Here is a 21,027-nt window from a genome sequence, read left to right as displayed (position 1 = left end):
GCCTGCTCCTGCATTGCTTCATTTTCAAACCCCTGCACTTCATTGCCTCCCTGGATAGCTGCTGTCTGCACACACTCAGCACCCCTGCTCACCCAGTATCACATGCCCCAAGCCCTAATATACCCATGCATTCCCCAGAGGACCCTCTCCCCGACTACCTTCCTTCCTGAGCCTGTATCCGCTCCTTCCCTCACCTTCCTACATACCCTCTTACCTTTCCCAGAGCTGGGCCACTACCCTGGGCACAGATGCTGGGGTCCCAAGGCGCCATCCCTCACTGTCCTCCTGCTGTGTCCCCAGTTCGGGAGCGAGTGTTTTGGGACAGGGCTGGCGAGGGCAGGGGGAAGAGGAGCTGTTGCGGCTGTGTGAGTCAAGTCTAAACCCCTTTCCTCTTCACCAGAGAAGGCAATTACTTTACCAAGGCTTTGTTTTTTAACCAAGGTTTTACAATCACATCTCTCTGGATTTGCGCTTTTTTTTTTCCCTCCTCTCCCTGAAACTCCTCCTGATGTTTGGTGCATTTTTCTTGGGTATGCTTTGTTGTTTTTGGGTTGTTTTGTTGTTATTGTTGCTTGCAGCCACTGGAGAGTTCCCCTTCCTCTGGTTAATGGCCCATTAACTCGCTCTCTCCATGCAGGGGTAGGGCCTGGGAATTGCTGAGTTCTGGAAAATCCTCACCAGCAAGGAACCTTTTGCCAGCAACAAAATCCTCTTTTCAGAGGTGGCTCTGTGAAATGAGGTGGCAAGGGGGGACAGTCCCTGGGCCGGAGGGATGGGGTCAGAGCCCCCAGGAGTGTGGGGTGCAGGCGGGAGGGATCCTGCATCGTTGCTGTTTCTTGAAAAAAGGCGCTGGCTGTAGGGAAGAGGGGGGAGAGGAGACAGGAGCCGGATTGTTAAAGGATTCAATGAGCTGTGCCCAATGTATTCGAAAGGTGCTTAAGACAGCCAAAGCTCCTCACCAAACACACACTGCTGTGAAACAGCACAACGCGCACCCACCGGCTGCAGAGAGGCAGCCCAGCTCCCCCCGCCCCACGCACACCACACCCCCGGGAAACAAGCAGCATCCTCTTGGCCCGTGCCCCGCACCAGCACAGCACGGCCAAGGTGGCAATGCTCCCACCCAGGCGCACACACACATGGACCTCTGACCACCCCAAACCACCCCTGGTATGTGCAGGTGTGCCCCCCCCACAGGCACCCCACACCAGGGACAAAGAGGTGCCCAGCTCAGACCCTTCCCCTCCCTCCCATCTCCTTCCTCCCAGCTGCACCTTTCCAGGTAGAAAATGATTTGCAGCTTTATGTTGTCTCGTTGAAGCAAACCCCATGGCTAGGCCAGAGAGCAGACGCAGGATTTTCCATAGACCTAAAAAAGGGAAGACAAAGAAGTCTTGGGATCAGCAGAACTAGTGAAACCTGGTTTCTGATGGCTTTGTGTCCTGATTCCTTTACCCTCCCACTGCAATAACCACAGTGGACAACCTCTGCTCCAGTGCCTCCTGTTGCCCCAGAAGGACCCTCAGCTTACGTGCTGTCACTGGCTCCAAGCCATGTGCTGTTTAGCCACTGGGCATGGAGGTGCTGGCTGGCCAGCAGAGAAGACAAGCAGAGTAGTCCATTGTTGGCACTAATGTGAACCTCTCTTCTTTACCCCATCATTAATTTTGACACATTTCATAGGCTCAGAATAGTTCGGTGGGCTCTGTCCTTGTGTCAAGTACAGTTGACATTGACAGGTAGGTTAAACACTATTGTGGTGAGGAAAAGGACAAATGACAGACAGTGCAATGGCTTAGGCTGGGGTACCTGAGCTTAAACTTACAAAAAGGTGACGTTTTCAGTTTCATCAGTGTCAAAACATATCCTCATCTGCAACTGCAGGACACAGCACAGCTCAGGCTCATGACCATAAGCAATCAGCTTACCACAGTTTAATCAGGTAGCTCCCAACAGCTAAGCTGCAGAAATCACTTTTCTTGGGGGTCTTGTGGCCCAGCTCCACTGCAAAGATGAATTGTCTTCACCCGTGAGGACTAAGCCCCTCTGGGCCTTCTGAAATACCATGGGGCAATCAAAAACGAACCCAAACCCAGAGTCCCTCACCATGGCTCAGCACACAGGTTTACCAGGTGAGGCCACACAGGCTATGTGGAAAACAGCAGTGTCCGCATACCTCCTGCCAGTTTCCACGCCCTACCAACCCATCCCAAACACATGGAACCACTGTCACCATTTCTGGTACCATATAGATGCTTACCTGTAGCATCTCCCGGTGTAGGAAATATTTACTCTCTCAACACTGCTGTGATAGTCTGGTACTATGCCCTCCAGGCCAGGTTTGGGAAAAGGAGAGGAACCAGGGCTGGGCTAGGTCCTAAGGCCATGTAGGAAGTCTGCATCAGAAAAGAGGAGTGAAGCCCAAACCTGGGTCTCCTTATCTTCTGGAGTGATCCTAAGACTGCCTGCACGCACCAGAGCACGTGTGTGACACACTGGCTCTTGTGCTGGCTCTTGTGCTGGCTCTTGTGCTGAGGGGTACATGGCTGTGCTCGTCTGGAGCATAGGAAAGCGGGTGCCTGATGCTGCTTTTACAAGGGATGCTGATATCAAAACTTCAGCCGTTCTTCAGCTGAGAGTGGCTGCCACCAGCCAGTACATAACACCCACAGACACACACACCCAGGACCCCCCTAAGGTAGTTCACATACAGCACGAGGGGTACATGGTGCTGCACAGAAGACACACTGACAGTAGGACCTGGTGCTACCCACACGTGCAAGTTAGACCCACACGTGGGTGCCTGCACAGAGCACGCTGCAGCTGTGCGCAGCCGGTGCAGCATGCCCATGCCAAGCGAGGTCCACAGCCACAGCAGAGATGTGCAGAACTTGTTGCCACATGTGCAGTGACCCCGTGGCAACACTTACCACTACTTGCTGCTCCAGGGTCACCTACCCCTATGGCCATGGTCCCAGCATGGCCAGCCACCTTGCTAAGGGGCATTTTTGGGCTGTATGGTACTAGCTCGCCTACAGATTACCACAACTGATAAAGGCAACAGTTTCTTACCTTTCATTTTTCATACATCATAAAGTTCATCACAAATGAAGTAATCATCATTACCCCCATTTTAAAGGCAGGGAAACTGAGGCACTGTGTGATGGATGAACCAGTGTGCCCCAACAGATTGGTGGCAGGGACCACAGAGACACTCAAGTTCCCTAAGTTTCAATCCAATGTGCAGGGACCAGATTATCGTGTGGACAGTATTCATGGTGTGATGCCCACGCTGGTCTCAGTGGCAGCTTGTGTAAGAAAGACCAGCTTTAGACCAGCTTTGAGGATGGCAGGGCAGGAAAGAGACATTCCCTGACAAGCTTTTGCGTCAGAGAAAGTCCTGAGAAAAAGTTCCACTCAAGGTCCTGGTGAAAAGGATGCCTGCAGGGCCACCCGCACTGTTCCTAGTCACTCCCAGGCAGTGAATTCATCTGGCTGCGGTTCTGGGGAAAGTGCAAAAAATTCGTGTGTGGAGACAGAAACTAGCCCCACTGACCACTCGCACTGTTTGACATTAAAAAGTGCTGACAGTGGAGAGGGAGGAAAGGAATGGACGAAGGGCCACTTTCATCTCATGACAGTCTCCTGCCAGCCCCAGCCACTGCGTCTCCCTCTCGCCCCCCCTCCTGGCCCCTTGCTTTCCTAGGCGTTTTATTAAATAGGGTCACAGCCCGCATTAGAGTCGCTCCCACAGCCCTGGCAAAATGAAAACACTCACCCGTCCCCCTGACCCCCACCCTCCCAGATCCCTGGCTCCTTTGCTGTTTCCCCCTGCTCCAGAACTGAGATCTCCCCCCCACTGCAACCTTGAAGTTTCATAGCCAAACATCAAGGCAAAGGGTTCCAGGGAGGGGGAAAGTCTCCCCCATTTTTTTTCCTCTAACATTAATTATCTCATTTAGTTGAAAGAAAAGTCCAAAAATGGAGCTTTCCCTTGGTAATTTATGATGCTGGAGCAGTAATTTATGTCTTGATACAACTTTATTTTGCTCCTTCTGTACACACACAGATACACACACACATACATACACTTAAGGAGACACTAACCTGAATTTATCACATTAAGTACCTGCCTGCTAGAAGTAAAGGACTGCACATAATTTACAAGGCAGGATGGGGAGAGGTTCACATGTAGGGGGAAACATTTAGAAGAGTTAATGTTTGAAAGTTTGTCTTTGAAGGCAGGAGGCTCCTCTAGATAGAAAGAGAAAACCTAACTAATTAAAACTGATGTATCAGTTTCAGAAGAAGAATGTGCTGGTAATGAAACTGTGCATGGGCAAAAACAACAGGCGGCTGGGTTAGCCATGACAGCTTAGACACCCTCCAGGGAGAAGGTCCCGATTTCAGCATCAGACCTACAGAGTCTGAGATCTAATTTGCCGGGGCAGTAGCCAAAACCTCCTGTCGAAGTGGCTGGTCTGATGCAGGACACACAACTTGGGTGCAGAAGCAAATGTGGGTCATCAGTAGGGTTTGAATCATGGCCATGGCATGCCAGCAATGTGACCTGTTGCCGCTCCGGTTGGAGGAGGAGGGAGGGGAACTTGTGCCGCAGATGTGCTGCTAGTTGTTTCAGTAGCAACCAAGCACTGTGGATGGCCAAAGAAGAGGACTTGCCTGCCCCAAAATGCTGACCAACAGGGCAGACAACAAAAGTGAAAGAGCAGAGGGCACAGAGAGGGGTAAGTGGCCGGACCAAGGCCACCCTGCAAGTCAGCTGCAGAGCCACAGTTATGGCCAGCATTCACGCCTCCCCCAGCCAGCGCTGGGAGCCTCCTCATGTCGTGCTGGGGAAGGGTCATGAGACAAAACCCAGATCCTGACTTGGAAGGGAATCCCACGTTATCCCACTCCACCAGGGACACCATCAGCAGAAATAGTTCATCCCAGGCCTGCCACGAGACAAGCAGCTGCGCAAGGTGTGGGCAAGCCAGTGGTTCTGCATGGCAAGGCTGGGGCACTGGCATGAAGGCTTCCGTTGGGCATCACAAGTCATGTGAAAGCGGGTTTGGGGCACACTTGTCTTGACGATGCCTGCATATGTGAATTGATGGGTGCCCACCTATGAATGAAGGCTCACCTTTCCCATATCATGCTCTGGCTGAGATCTCCCATGTCGCCACACTTGCATCTTTCCAGGCTGTATCACCTCCAGAGAAAACAGGAAGGGGAGATCAAATGGGAACATCCCAGCTTCATCTCTGCATTTTCCAGTGTACCTTCCTGAAGTGTCCTGCTCTCACCTAGGGATACCTGTGGTGGCTCCCCTAGCACTTTTCCCAGCCAGCCCTCTTCTCCAAACCTCTGTGACTGATGCCCATGGGAGAGGTCCCTACACACACTGTATCCAGGAAGATGAAGGCAGTGAAGTCTGAGCAGTTAAGTCTGCCGAGATGAGAAACATGTGCCAAGCATCTCAACTGCTAGTTGCTTTTCTTCTGTGTACATGAACTTCCCTAACTTCACAAGGAATCTCTGTCTTCCAGCTAGGAGTCTGAGCCATAGGACTCATTTAGTGACTTGGACCTGGGTCACGTAGCAAGGAAACGCCATTAAATCTGTCAGCCAAGTGCCAGGTGAGCCCCCTGCAGCCAGACAATTCTGCCAGTCCAGGGGACTTGCACTTGATTTGGTTAGGCATTGACTTTAACCCCTATTCTACTGCCTTTGTACAGGACCATGTAAATGGTTTCCTCTGTATCACAGAATTCTATTGCCCTTACAACCCCCAAATCCTTAAAACCATTAGGATGGGAGGTAAGTATGGTATGGAGGAAGGAGACAAGAAACGACCTTTTGGTTTTTTTTAAAAAAAAAAGGAATCATAAAAGTGATTTGAGAAATGCTCATTATCCAAATGCAGATTCTTTCCAAAATATATCTTGCTGAAAACTGTGGTCAAGCTGTGAGCGTCCATTTAAAATGATGGGGCTCTGCATCAGGCAGAAGTACACCAGACAATAGCCCCTGCTTGTCAATCCACCCAGCAAATTTCTAGAGCCAACCAACAAAAGCCCCAGAAGGTGATTTGTATGTAAACGCAGAACACCCGCTCCCTTTGGTAGGGAAGGTGTTCTTTTTCTTATGGCTTTCTCTGTAGACATCAACTTGTTCGCAAATCTTACAGCAACCCACAGCCATGGCATTAAACAGGTGAGGAGAATAAGGTTTTTTTCTTATTGATTTAGGGGTGGTTTCATTTGTAAGCGAAAGGGCAGCTGTCAATAGACTGCATGATCTAAGGCACCAATCCAGAGAAATCGTAAGCACGTGAGCGCTCAGGAGCAAGAATGGGATTCAGGGCTATTGAATCGGGGCCAGCAGCCTAAACCAGGCTTTATTTCATGTTACATCATAACTCTATTGCGCGAATGAGAGGGAAATATTATTAAATGGGAGGATAGAAGGGGAAGAAGAAGAAAACATGTCTATTTCTTCTCCAATAATGTTAGCAATACATTTATAAAAATGAAACAAGACTAATCTTCACTCCTCTGTGCTTCTCAAGGAGCCCTGTCTACGTTGTCTGTTTTGTTTAGATTGCGCACTCTTCACGACAGAGATTATCTGTATCTTGTGTCTTGTAAAGCACTGGGCACTTTTATATAATAGTAATAATCTGTAAAATACACAAATAAAAGGATCAGAGCAACCAAGTGATGTTGCAGAATTGTTTCTGCCTGAAAAGAGCAGCAAAAATCCAGTTAAAAATAGCTATGTTTACTTTGATAATAAAATGTGTGTGTGTGATTATACATGCACATGCAGACAGATAGATAGGTATATATATGCGCATACAGTAGGGAAAGAGAGTCAAGGAGGGAATAAGTCTATCAACTCTATAAGTATGTGGCACCTCTGCATCATGCAAAGTACCCTGGGCGCAATGAAAGCCTTCTGATGCTCTGAGGGACTCGGTGGAAGTGTGCAGGATATTAAGAGTGACAAGCCATCAGGAGTGCAATATCAGACCAGTAGGGAAGGAAAACTGAAGCAGGGTGTCAGCTTGAATTGTCGTTATCCCTGTTCAGGAAACGGTGTTGGGCAATACAAAAGTAGTGGCAGGAAGAAAGGAGGTCAGGACATCTGGGGACTAATCCCCCATCCCCCAGGGATGCTGCACCCGTTCAGGACCTGGAACCCACCGACCTCTCCATCACTCACGGTCCTGCTTTTGTCATCCTGAACACGGGGGTGACCATTTGCCCCTACTCCCAGGGTGCTCGGGGCGGAGGAGCGAGGGGGCAGATTCAGCCCCGTGCCCGGGGAAGGGTGTTGGGGTGGCGGAAGGAACTGTGCGGTGTGGTGGGAGTGTGCAGCACCGGGCAACACCAGGGGTGGAGGGGAGGGTGGGGAGGGGAAGGCCTATAATCCCCTTGGTAAATCCATGCCTGAACTATAAAAGGATAATCCATGTGCAACCCTGGCCCCACTTATAGGATTTAGCTCTTAGTGTGGAATACTAATATTTGGCTGTTTGTTTACCCCTGTGAACTAATTTGGCAGATTCTTATGATTCTCACAGGGAGAATTTATTTCGATTTTGATATTACTCAAAGCCTTGGGTCCTGGAGTCATAGGATTATATGCAAAGCTCTGAGCAGACTTTTTTAATCCTTTTTCTTAAGAAATAACTATTTGTTGTGGATGCAGCAAAAAGCTTGAAAGCTGGCCTGCTGTTCCACAACACAATGGCATCAGAAAAGAAGCCACTTGCTAATTCCTTTTTTTTTTTTTTTAACATGGTGATTTTTAAGCCAGTTTTGCAACTGTGAAAGGTGAATGGGGATCAAGCCCATGATTTTTGAAGAGTCAGCACGGTCAAGCCAGGCTCTGCTTGTAGATTCCCACTGGCTTGGTGAGCTTCGGTGCCTGGTTGCCTGCTTCTAACCCAATGGCATTGCCTTGAGAGAGCAGTATCACAGGCAGAAATGAGATCCTTCCAGCTAAAACAGTACGTGGAGTTTGGAGAATAAGGAGGCACAGGAAGAAAAAGGGCACATGTTAGGATCAGGAATTCAGCCTTCAATTAAAAAGCAACTTTCTAAACTTGGACAATGCAGAGAATGGCTTGAAAATGTGACACACGCATCCTCTTAAAACAGAAAGCCAGTACAAGAATCCCAACTATGTTATTTTTATAATCTCGCTGGTTTGAGGGCTTGCTCTTTGATTTTTGAACAGTTAACTTTGTTAATACTAGGGAAGAGGTGTCCTTTTTTAAATGCAAAAAGCAGCTTTCGTTGCAAAGTGTAAAGAAATGGAAGGAAAACAACAGTTCTCTCTAAATGTATTTGTGTTTTTTCCTCTCCCAGTGTCCTGAAAGAAATGAAAGGTTGGAAATGTAATCACAGCTAGGAGCAGGGCAAGTTGGGATATTTGCTGAAGATTTGACTCTCGATTTAGGAAAATATTTAATTTTAATTCTGTGCTCAAGACCATTTCTTCTGAGAAGATTTAAGCATATGCCTAAAGTGGAATAACTGCAGAAGGGCTTCACCAAATCAGGGCCTTGAGGAGAAAGCTGGCAGTAAAATAACAAAATTTATCATGATAAAAAAATTCTCTCCCTTAGTAAAAATGGAGGCGATGCCTAAAAACCCCAAACCTTCATAAATCAGGCAAACAAGACAGGCAGATGAGAATCATATCTGACAGTGGAAATGAGGCAAAAATAATTTAAATTATTCACACATTTTGAAACTTTGTGGGACTGGGAAGAGAAGGTGAAATCTTGGTGAATAAATCAGGGACACAAGCAAAATTTGTGCCTAGCAGTTTAAGCTGGAAACACTAAGTACAGATCCTAGCAGTCCAACAGCAGAAAGTTTTTAGAGGATGCGTGTGCATTGTTGGTACCTGCTTTATTTTCCTCTTCGATCCTGCTGCGACTGGTTCTCTCGCACGACTTCAGCTTCTCGGGCTGCCTCATTCCCAGAGCCGACCGGAGAACAAACTCCCATCGGGGCCCATTCGCTCGCCGCCTCAGCCGGGCTCTGCGCCGGAGCAGCACAACAGAACGAGAGGAGATGCTCGAGCACTCCGCAACCCGTCCTGTAATTCCCACTGATACCCTGAAAATCTTCGTGTGCTTAAATACACCGATCTGTTGTCATTTTTACCCCTCACTCAAATGCTGACAGTCGGTTCCATCTCTGGCAATAGCTGTTAATAATTAATCTGAAATCATAGAGATTGAGAAAATATCTTTCAGGCGAGTGATATTTTCCCAAATTTTTCCAAAGACAATGGGAAGGGAAACAATGTATTCATACAGACAAAGGGGAGGGAGGGTTTGGCTGTCTGATTTTCCAGGGGTTTGGACTTATTTCTGCTTCCTGCTCTTTTCTTCTCAGCTTTTTTTTCTGGTGACAGGACTGAAGAGCCCCAAACATTACCCAAAACTGGGGGAAAAACATACTACACCAAGGATTTGAAGGGAGCCATTTGTTTAGTTTATTAAAAAGATCAAGAGGTGACTTGCTTCCCACGTATAAATTTCTTCCTAGGGAAGAAACATCAGGTACTAAAAAACTCTTTAATCTGCCAGAGAAAGCTATAACAAGAGCCAATGGATAAATGCTGAAGCCAGACAAGTCCCAATTAAAAATAAAGTACTGGACCTTTTCTATTTTGTTTTACTTTGTCTGAGGAAGTCAGGGTGATTAACCATTAGAGCAGGCTGTTACGGGAAGCACTGGAGTCTCCCTTTCTCAACATCTTCGGCTCACGACTCGTATTCTTTCTGGAAGAAAGTTATTGTATTCAATAAAGGAGTAACAGGGGGACAATCTCTGGCCTGTGTTACACAGGCAATCCAATAAAATCATCTGAAAGTGTTTTGTGAGCATAAAATGAATAAACAATTTTGCGACCCCCAGCTTATTTTAAAAAAATCAGGAAAGTGAGAATAAAAATTCTCTACAACTGAACAATCATTCTTATTACAGAAAGAAAAAAAAAAAGGGTGAAAAATTTGTAGCAGCAATGAGGGGTCTGAAGAAAATCGATACCAGGATCTGGGACAGAGCGAGGCAGCGGGCTTGCTGCCGGTCGGGGCCGGCGGGGCTCTCCCCCAGCGCCGCGGGCCTTTGGGGAAGGAGCTGCTCAGGCTCCATGGAGAATCCTGCCTCGCTGGTTTCCAGCTGAGCAGCTTTCCGCACTCAATGGCTGTCCCTGCTGCTTTCATGCAGGGATGTACTCTACCTCGGAAGAGAGCGGTTCTGTTTAGATAGCCCCCAATCCTAGCTTTACCTCATCCCTTCCAGCAGAGTCACTGTAATTAAGATTTGTTAAGGTTTGGAAGAAATCTCATTAATCAGATAAGATCTGAACTTTATTTTCTTTTTAAAGACCCAATTTGATCTCTCTTGCTTGTGATAATTGCTCTCCTCTTCTGACATGGAAATTCATTTTCCAGGCACATAAAACACAATAGATTTCCATTGTCAAAAGCAGAAACCCCAGGAGAGTTAGAAATATTCTTCCAAAGGCTAAAAAGGGTGTTGGGAACAAATCCAGATGCAGGCAGGGAGAGGGAGCATGAGACAGGGTGCTGTCAGAGAGAGGTCTGGTGGGAGAAAGGGGTTTGTACGGTCCCAAAAAGGAGCAGGGGTGCACCAGGGGAAAGGAGGGCAGCAGGACCCCCACTGCACCCCTCAGTACATGGGGCTGAGCTGGCAGGTCCTACCGAGGGAGCCTGCGCAGAGAGGAGAAAAGTTGTTGCCGCTCCTGGTCCCTGACCTGGGGGGGAAAAAGCATCCTTCTTACGAGTTTATCAGAAACCAGTACTTCAAAGAGCGATCAGAAAAGCTCTTGGACAGCTGACATTTCACATGAGGCAGCACCAGGATAAATGACACAGTGTGAAATATACTCCACCACATCAAATACTATCCATCAGCAGGATTCCTGGTTTCTAAATGTCAGGTGTGGAACAGACACTCCTTGGGAACATCTGAATCAGAGGGAGGCTCCCTTCCCCACCGCCTGCTCCCCAGCTCCGCTCAGACCCACCCCAGCGTGCCTCAGTGGGCTCTGCCTCCCCATCCGACCCACCGGCACAGCACCACGCTGAGCCCAGGCACCCAAGCGCAGGTGCTGGGCTGGGAGATGTGCACAGATAAGGCACGCAGCCCCAGGACAGGGCTGGGTGTAGATGTAGCGCCTCTCGCCTCGGGGACTGCAGTCCCCAGACAGGACAGGGGCACGTGGCATACCCCTGCCCATCCTTCAGCCTCGGCCTGTCACGTCAGCCCAGTGAGTGAACACCAAGCCAGGCACTGGGGTCACCGTCTTCCCCCTGCCCAGGGCCCCGTGCCCTGCCACCCCACTGGCACGCTGGTCCCCCCAGCCTGTGCCCTGCTCCTTACACCACACCGTCCCTGATTTTGACCTGGACCAGGAGAGCCCGAGCCCCAGCTGCCCCAAGAGGCCAGCGGCTACAAGCAGCCTCTGCTGCCCTGAACTGTCACAGCGAGAATAAAGCTGAGCCGCAGTTTTCCAGCACTTCCAGGGGGCCACACGATCCTGCAACGGCAGCAGCCTCTGTCACAGCTCATCCCGGCCACCTTCCGGAGATGCTGAAACTTCGGGGGAGCAGACAGAGACGGAAGCCGCTACCAGGCGTTTTGCGGCCTCCCAGAAATGGGCTCTCTCTGGGGCGGCTGGCCAGCAAGGCTGGCTGTGGGTGACTAGGGTGGCCAAAGCAGGGAGAGTTCCCTGCACCGCTGGCCACAGGGAGGCAGAGACCGGGCACGGCTGGTGCACGCAGAGGTGCTAATAGAGACCTAGGGTGAACGTCCTGGCCCTGCCTGCCTCTCTCCCTCTCTTTGCAGAGGGAATCTGCAAACATATTAATCTCATCTCACACACAAACCCTCCGTCCTGATCCCAGAATCCATATATTAGGAGATTTACATAAATTACCAGCTATCAATAGGGCACATGAGGTGCAGGGGCTGAAAGCCATCACCCTTGCCAAGAAAACAGTACAAGAGGATTGGAAAGGAGGGAAAAGGAGGGGGCTGCAGAGAGGGGCTGGGAGCACAGCCCTGGCGACCAGAGGTCTGGGATGGCGGTGGCTGGCTGTGCTGTCTGGGTCTCTGAGTCACTCACTGCAGCTGCCATACCGTGCTTCGTGGAAGCAAAGGCCTCTTCTGCGCATTCTGTGCTGTGGCACCTTCCCTCCACATCTCCCCCGTGAAGGAAGGGAGAGTGGCCCTCCCTGCCCTCCGCTGCTCGCCCCGATGGGTGCTGGGGAGCACCTGCTGGGCCCAGGCCCATGGCCTGGGTGCGGTGGTAAAGTACATAACTGGCAGGGAAAAGGGGATGAGCTCTTCACAGCACCACCTTGCTTTATTTTGGGGCTTTGTATTTGCAGTCTAGGTCAGAGCTCACCGCAGCCTCTGGTATCCCCAAGCCTCAGGAGCTCTGGGGAACCAGAGCTGCATGGCTCCACAGGGGAGTTCAACAGATCCTTGACTCTGTCTTGTTTCTCTCCAAGGGGCTTTGCCTCTGCTGGGAGAGGAGGAAGGCATGAGCTCGGCCACTGACCGCACCACCTGGCCAGAGGCAGGATGCTCTCCATCTTAGGTGCACTGGAAAGGGCATTCAAGCTTCTTTGAGCCATGAGAAACATAGGTGATGCTTGGTGAGGGTTGTGAGAGCCATGTACAGAGCCCTGGCATGCAGACGCAGAGAAAACCACCAAAACAGACCCCCTTCCAATGTGTTTCCTGGGGCAGACCTGCTCTGCGAGGGGGATGCCGAGCATAAGGCAGACCCAGAAGTGCTCCAACAGGCCCCAGGGCGAGGGCACACCAGTGTGATGCTAGTTTGTCAGTTCCATCCCCTTGGCATCTGGGCCTGTGGCACAGCCCCATTCCTATCACCCTAAGTCTCAGATGTACAGGATAGACCCTGGGCAAGCCGGGGGTGAGCCCCGGTCCCAAGCGGGGATGGGGACGGGTCCTTCCCGAGGCAGGCAGCGTGCCTGACCTCTCCCGCAGCATCTTCTGAGCCTCCCAGGCAGCAGCCCTGGAAAAACCCCCAGCCTGTGAAGAGCCCAGAGTCGGGGTCCCTTTTGTCACCAGCCCGCGGCCACCTCGGCGGAGAGCCCGCCTCTCCCGCGGTGTTGTGCTGCCCTCGCGGGTCCAGCGCGCACATTGCAGCCCCCGCACCCGCACCGGCCCCGCAGCGCCCGCGCCCTTCCCGGCGGAGAGCCGAGGCACGGGTTGATCCCGCTCCTGCCGGGAGGAAGGGCAAGGGGAAAAGGCAGGCAGCTCGCTGCTTTGGGTGTGGACCAGGGGAAAACGGGCAGGGACCACTCGGAGGGGCCCCAGGGAAGACATCGGGCAGTCCCAGTCCCAGCCCCACTGGTGGTGGAAGAGGGTGAAGAACAAGAACCCCCTGCGCCAGAGATCACAGCAGCTAGAGCATCACCTCCGCTCTGGAAGGGGCATCATGGGTCATCTGTCCTTTCTCCTTTCCTTTGGACAGGCAGACATCACAGCTGAGCCCAATGTGTCCAGAGGCTGCTGGGGGTGTTTGATGAACAGCTGTGAGTACAGCGAGGTCCTGAAAGCTTCTTCCAAGCCTAAAGTGCACCCCAGTGTTATTACTAGTGCTGGGAAAGATGGAAAAGCATCCAGTGGTGCAAAAAAACAAAGCAATGTGAGCCATGGAAAACAGGCCTGGACTTGATTTACCTGCTAGAGAAGCAGATTAAACAGGGGAGAAGTTTTCTTTTGTTTTATAGTAGTGGGGGGAAAAAAAAAACACACTAAGGGAAATGCGAGTAGCCAACATTAGCTCTCACATACACAAAATCTCCTCCCAGCAGTGTGACTAGAGTACGCACAGACCTCAGCAGGATGGTGTTGGTTTAGGACAACATATGTGGCACAATGAAAATATGACTTGCGTCATATGCTTGTAAGTGCACAGCACCTAGCACAGCAGTCAGCATCCATCCTGCAACACCAGTGTTCAAGTGTAGGTACCTGTTCTCATGTACATCCCCAGCACCTGTAGGTATGGTATAGAAGAGACAAGCCTAATCTAGGTCTAGCATCTGGGTTCCAAAGCTGAGACTGAAACTGGATTCAAGTTCATACCTGGTGCCTCTGACACATCAGAATGCTGTGCCAAGGGAGAGGAGTTTCATGGGAAAGCTGCTCCTGTGAGACCTTAGTTCAGAATGAGTTTTTTGACCCTCCTGAGAGCTCAGCTTGAAACCCCTGCAGCAGTTCTGGCCCCTGGGGTCCCGAAGTCTTCCCATGACCCCCAGGAACCCTCCAAAGCCCAGGGGATGGGGCTGTTGCTTCACCTTTCCCTGTCTGCACAGCCGTGTTTCTCGCTCTGCTGTGAGGAGCACCTTGCCACAGCACTGCCCATTTCCCCCAGCTCAACCCGCGGCAGGAGCTGGGTGCTCCGGGCTGTGCCAACCCACCACCCGTGGGCCATCCCCAAGGCTCTCAGCCACCGGGGATCTGAGTTGGGTGTCCCCAGCTGCAGGCCGAGAGCATCCCCCCTCCAGGGCTCCCAGCAGCCCCCGCCGCCCGTGGGCAGCCCCGTCCCCCGTGGGCAGCCCCGTCCCCCGTGGGCAGCCCCGTCCCCCGTGGGCAGCCCCGCCGAGCTCCGCACGGACCGCGGGCTCCACGCTGTGGCCAGAGCGCAGCAGCACACGGCAGCTCCGGGACGGGGACTGCCAGCCCCGCCGCTGCGGGTCACCCGTGGCTGTGCCCACGCATACACCGCCCCTGTGTCAGTGCCACACGCCCCTGTAGGTGCAGGTCCTCACCCCTTCTCTTGCCGTCTTTGTTACGAGGGCAGGCGGTGGTTTCGTCCATCTGTGCCTTCCTCTTAGGAGGGTTTTTTCGTTGCTCTGCTTACCTCAGACACCTCGATCTTCATCAGCATTGGTGTCCCCAAACCTGATCACAGCCCAGACACTTCAAAACTCAGCCCCTTTGGGTCTGAGCTCTCCTCTCTTGGACCCACAGGACAGCTCCCCTCTTGCTCACTCACTCTCCGATTATTCAGCTGCCTTTAAGCATTTGAAAAGCAATGCCATGCCCTGACCTGTCAGATCCTGGGGCTTTCATGCCCCACCACAGCCACCACCTTTCATCGTAACCCTCATGCAGGGCCATACCCTGAGGCCAGGGATTACCGTGGGAATTTGCCCACCCACCCCTGCTCTTTTGCTGTCCCAGTGGCGCGTGGGCACTTGCAGACACATCCAGCATCAGGCAGATATTTTTGCCCCAGTGTCTGGAAACTATTGGGCAGTGACTGGTTGTGCCCAGGGTGCAAGGCTAATGTTTGATGGTGCCTTCCCAGGGCAATATCTAATAAACCAGCAACAATTGTGCAGCCTCTTGGATGCAGGAGGCAATACCAACATCAGCAGGCACTAGCAGCAGCTCTGCCCTGCTCAGGTAGGAGTGAGAGGGTCTGACAGCTGTACAGCAACTGCCAGAGGTGACAGCAATGCCTTGGCTGGCTGCACCAGGGGAGACAGCTCATCACAGCTGCTCCTGAGGAGCGGAGTGACCCTCGCAGAGCTGGAGACCCACTTTGCAAAAGGCAGGTCATCATCACAGCACCAGAGGCTGCAGGCAGGCATAGAGGCATCAGCCAGCCTGAGGGCAAATCCTCCCTCGCACTGGGCCAGGCTGGCCTGCAAGGTCCGGCTGCTGTTCAAGGGCAGCTGCAGGCCAAACAAACCAAAAATCAGCCCAGTGGGTGGAACAGCACCCAGAGGTCAAAGGCAACTTGAGTATTGGGGGCCAGGGGAGCATCCTCATTTCTACACAGGTTCCTGATACTGACAGAGAAAGAGAAGAACCTGCAGTAAAACCAGTCAAAAATGAGATCCAGTGATGGGTTTTATATGAAGCAATGGAGGCCTTTCACCTCTGGAGCAAATTCTTCAGAGCAGCAGCAGATTTTCTGTCCCACTGCCTTCAAACCCTGACAGGAGGCCCTTTGGGAAGGAGGGGTTTAGACAAAAGAAACCAGAAGAATTTCCTCAGTTACCCACAAGCTTACACCGAGTGACTGAACAGCTGCTTCTTGACTTAAAAGCTCTCCCTGGCTGTGCTTGAGCTGTACAGCTCTTTCAGGTGTGACAGGCAGACCTGCCTCGAGTACCATAGCCTCCGTGGGGGGGGACAATGGGACAGTGACTCAAGTGGCTTCATAATCTGTCACAGGAACAGCCAGCACTTGCAGTCTATCAGCCCTACCATTTCCAGTTTGCCTATCTGAGCGTCAAACCACCTGCTACAGCAAGAGGAATGTGTTCCTGTTCTTGACTTGCGTAAAGAGCACCACCAGTTGCCTGGCTCAGAAGAGCAGTTGAGCCACGGGAGCAGTGGCGGTGACTGTACCTACTCAAAGGGAGCAGTCTTCTGGCTCACCAGCTGTCTACAAAGTCTCTCGCACAGTTGCTCATGGACTTTCTCCCCTCCTCTGGTCATAAGCCAGAAGGAAGATCCATGTCTCATCCTCCAGTGGACCTTCACCAGAGTCACAGCAACTGCACTGTAACCCTTGAGCATAGAAGCAGCTGCCAATGCAAGCAGGACCTATTTGCACTTCAGGCCCAGGGGCAGATACCAGTTGTCCATAGGAAGCCATAAAGTCCCCCCTCCATTAGTCCTCCTCAGAAGTACCTCACCCTTGTGAGCAGCTCAGCAAATGCTCTCCCAACTAAGCCCACACCTTCCCAACAACTCCCTGAGGAAACTTGTATGCATAAGTTCACGAGTGCAGGGCCTTGCTTCAGCCCGTTTTTCATTCACTCATGCTGAAGAGCAATGCCATGACTGAGAGCTCATGTAGAAGCCCCCAAGGACACCAGACACTTCAGACCTCTAGCGAGGCCAATTCACACCTCAGGCAAACACGCCGTAATAAACACCCCCAAGAAAATCCAGCCCTCACACACTTACTTCCATTTGCACTTGAATCCCCTCAACCCCAGACCACGGCTCTGCTCCCTTCACCCGGAGGCTTCCTGCCTAGCAGTGATCTGACTCCAGCTCTACAGCAGGACGGATAAAGTTACTCACCTCTGACGTATTTGAAATCCAGGGAACTGGAACCAGACATAGATCACAGTGGAAAGCGTTGAGTGGTCCATAGGTCCTGAGGATGAATTTCCATGTAGCATCATGCATGCAAGGCTCACAAGAGGACTTTTATATGATGGACAGAGAAGGGGGCAAATATTAGCTGGGACTGACGATACCAATGTACCCAGAAACAGAAAGCCTAATTGTTCTACAGTCCCACACTTGCTTGTGGAAATTGGGCACTGTATCTCCACCCAAATCCCAGCAGACGTGATCCTTTCTCTCAGCTAGCAGGAGGTAAGAGCTGGTGTTCTCAGCAGAGAGCTGAGGTAGGTAAATAAAGACTCTTCTGCTCTGGGCACCCTAGGTACATGGTCTAGGAGACCCCTGTCTCCAGATCTATGTTCAGACTGATGAGATCAAGCAGGCAAAGGGCAGGGATTATTAACCCCTTTTTTCATGTGCAGAAGGGAGGCTCAGCCCCCCTGGGTTTGGTGCTCCAGCAGCACAGAAACATGCAGAGAAGAGATCAAGCTGGCAACAAGGCACAGTCTATAGGTAGCAAAGAAAGAAGCGAACGGAACAGGCAGGGAGCTAGTTCAAGCAAATGCAGAGCACTTTAAAAGGGACAAGTCTTGAGGAGAACTTCAAATTTGAATTTGACCACAGCAGAATATTTTGTGGGTTTTCTGGGCAGTCCTCTGAGTGCTGGCTTCATCTGAAGGTTATAAAGAAAGAGAAATTCTGTAGGCAAATGTATCTGTACTTAATAGAGGTAGGCATGCCTCAGATCAAATTGCTAGTAGGACAATGACTTTCCTATGGTACTTATGTATCAGCAAGAGCAAGCATGCTTATAGATGTAAACACTAAACCAGCAGGTGACATAAGGGAAGAAATATAATCTTTCTTTCTAATATACCACGTTTAAGGAGACAAGATTAAAAGCAGGAATTTCTTAAATGGATAAAAACATTAATGAAAATAAACATTATTTAAAAGCAATTCATTAAAGCTTCTCCCACCATTGTTCTCGCCAATTCTATCCAGAGTTGAATACACAAGTGTGGCAGGTATATTGTATTACCAAAGTCCAACTTTAGGCAGTTTGCCAGGTGAAGCCAAAGACATCAATACAGGCCTGACTGTAATCTCATTGAAGTTACACTTTGCTAATGATCCAGGCACTTGGGTCCCCGTTTCCAGGACCAGATCCAAGAAAAAGCATGTTCTCATCGTTCTTATGCAGAAAGATGAAGAGAACCTACTGCTTTACTGACATCAGATTAGGGCCCCACTATGTTCCTTACATTCCTGGGAAGCAGTCACTTACAGCCCATAAACACTGATTTTGTCTATTTTCATTTCATTTGGGCAGTTCTTACTGTCACTGGTTAGTTTGAGAAGATTTCTCCTCAGACAGGACTGGAATCAGCCAGGCTTTGCTGGACCAAGCTGCCAACACCCTTAGGATTTCCCATTTGGTGCCTTCTTCACTCCTTCTTCAGAAGCTGTTCCCTAATCAACTGCTGAGCAAGTTTGGCCACCAGATCCAGGACCTCAGGGCAGTCAGTAGAGCCACCAAGGCTACATTCCTCCTACTATCCAAGCTGCTTTCCTGTGTCCCCTGGGAAAGGTACAGCCAGGTGACACTGGCAAGGTGCATTTCTCCTCCCACTCACAGGTAACCTTCTTCATGTCAGAAAAAGGGAAGTCAGCAGCATATGGCAAGAGGAGAAAAACACCTTTCTGGTAATTCTGTTACTCAGCAAAAAATCACTTTCATACACTGGCCTGACATGCCCTTGTTTCCTGCAAGCAGTGGGATCAAAGCGAGAGGTCTGGAGACGGGCAGCCGGCTCAAGCAGTGAAGTCCCATAGTGTTAGATGCGAAAGACCCAAGTGCAGCTCCAGTAGATGACACAGATCCTTGGCAGGGTGCAAAACAGTTGCACCCAGGAAGGATTTGGACTGCTGCAGGCTCTGCAATAGCTGGGAAGGTGCTATCCCAGGCAGCATAAGCAGATGGAGCCTGGAGGCACAGGAGGTGAACGGGACCCAACGCTCCCTTTCTGGGAGGCCAAGCTAGCCATTAACCCGCAGTGTCTCTGCGGCTCCCAACCTGAGCCAGGCCTGATCTACCTAGCCCATCAGTTCTGCCTCATCGACCGCACGCAACCTCTTCCAAATGCTGCTCTAAACAGCAGGCTCTTGGAGAAGGCTGGAAGGTGGCACTGGTAAGGTTCACGGGCCACCTCCTGGCTCTCTCCTCTCCAAGCACAGCCACCTTGCCATGTGAAGGAAACCTTTGGCAGCTGTCTTGTGCTGGGAGACAGGGCTTGTTGAGCTTGGCTGAGTAATCCCAGCCGCTCCCGTCACTGCAGCTGCATGCATCCTCGTTCTCCCAACCCAAGGATCGCTGCCTCGCTGAATCACCCCATTAAATTGCTAATATCTTATTGTTCTTTAAGATTTCGAAACTTGCTGCGAAACGTTTACAGATAATTTTTTTTTGCCTGCAGTCACTGTGCCTAATGCCCAGTCATTGAGTGCCATATGTGTTTATATGCACTGCAATTTTCCACTTGATTACATTTTACCACAAACACTTTCATCCACTCCGCAAAGACAGCAGCAACACATCCATAACGTTCAGAGCAGCCCAGACAGACAGAGCCCAGACACAAATGTCTCCACTGGCCAGGGCACCTCAAAATGTGAGATTCCTAAATCCAACCGACCCAACCTCCAATTCTGAAGTCCCCAAGGGCACAAGCACCTCTGTCACTTAAGGGAACATGCAAAGTTAGCCTCATGCTCCAGCTTTCCCACTAAGCACTGGGTGCTGCTCCAAAGTCTGGAACAGCTGCACAACATGGAGGTGCTTGCCAATAACCAAGGATATCTCAGATTCTCCAGGAGACAGGGGATGACTCGGGCCACTACAAGGATGCTTAGCACCTGAACCTGAAGATGCAGAAATCCATAGGGACAGCAACAGCACAGCATGCAGCACAGACCTGTTCTGAAATTGGGTCCCGCATCCCTGAAAGTGGAGGTGAGTTCTTGTTCAGCCTCCAGCTAACTGGGCATAGTACAGCTTGTCCATAGTGGGGATCACAGCTCCTGATTGCAACACCTTCCCATTTGGAACTAGGCAAGTCACCTCATCACCTCATCACAGCATGTAGCACCTAGCAGGAAGGTCAGCCCCTGCCTGAGGACAGGGGTCTCCTTAACTCCAGCTGGCTCGGGGCCACAGCCTTCCAGGAGAGGAAAGACCTCTGCAGTAGTGAGCCAAGCCTCAACACTATGCTGATGTGGCAACACTGCTTCGGTTCTGCAGCCAAACAGCTCTGCCCTCACCCTGCAACGTACCACCCTCTCTGATGCGTGGTACGGACACTCACTGGGGGGAAGTGACAAGCATCTGCCACAAAATGATCAAGAGCTCTCAGTCCATTACCATCTACCTGAGCTTGCCCTACTGACTGGCTCTGCTGGCAGACACAGTGCAAGTTCAGTGAGGAAACTCTTCATAACCCTGGAGACCAAAGAAAGTAGCCTTCCATCCTGCCACAAAGGCTTCTATGTAGAGAAATAAAATAATCTGATACTTCCCTTACATTCTGGGTTATCTGGGCTCTATAATCGTTTTAAGGGGTAGGATGACATACAGCACATCAGGTGATGACTTCTCCTGGGCACACCCATAGGATCATAGAATAATCTGGGTTGAAAGAGGCCTCAAGAGATCACCTAGTTCAGCCTCTTGCTTAAAGCAGGTACCATTAGATCACGTTGCTCAGGGCCTTGGCCAGTCAATATTTCTAAGGATGGAGACAAAACAACCTCTCTCAGCAAGCAAAGTTGAATTTAA

The 21,027-nt window shown here is 50.8% G+C and overlaps 1 protein-coding gene across 9 annotated transcripts in view; it reads right to left on the bottom strand.

Annotated features, from left to right (window-relative positions):
* Window positions 1-476: 476 nt before the first annotated feature.
* HIF1AN (hypoxia inducible factor 1 subunit alpha inhibitor) overlaps window positions 477-21,027 on the bottom strand; it is a 38,275-nt gene continuing 17,724 nt past the window's right edge. For 2 of the 9 annotated variants that reach the window (XR_014228040.1, XR_014228043.1), the window contains one exon: window positions 17,183-17,270. Coding sequence is in view for 6 of the 9 variants with exons in the window: in XM_082310501.1 (XP_082166627.1) it covers window positions 8,928-9,059; window positions 17,145-17,270 (258 nt within the window). In the remaining 3 variants the exon portion in view is untranslated. Of the gene's footprint in view, window positions 854-1,274; window positions 1,370-4,866; window positions 5,213-6,540; window positions 6,683-7,874; window positions 8,003-8,922; window positions 9,244-9,775; window positions 9,809-13,528; window positions 13,661-17,144; window positions 17,271-21,027 lie in introns of those variants that run through there. The other 7 variants (XR_014228039.1, XM_082310501.1, XM_082310502.1 and 4 more) reach the window with 7 other exon arrangements.

This window comes from Platalea leucorodia (assembly GCF_965183815.1).
Source record: "Platalea leucorodia genome assembly, chromosome: 4".
Classification (NCBI taxonomy): Eukaryota; Metazoa; Chordata; class Aves; order Pelecaniformes; family Threskiornithidae; genus Platalea; species Platalea leucorodia.
This window is presented reverse-complemented; position numbering and strand designations above follow the sequence as displayed.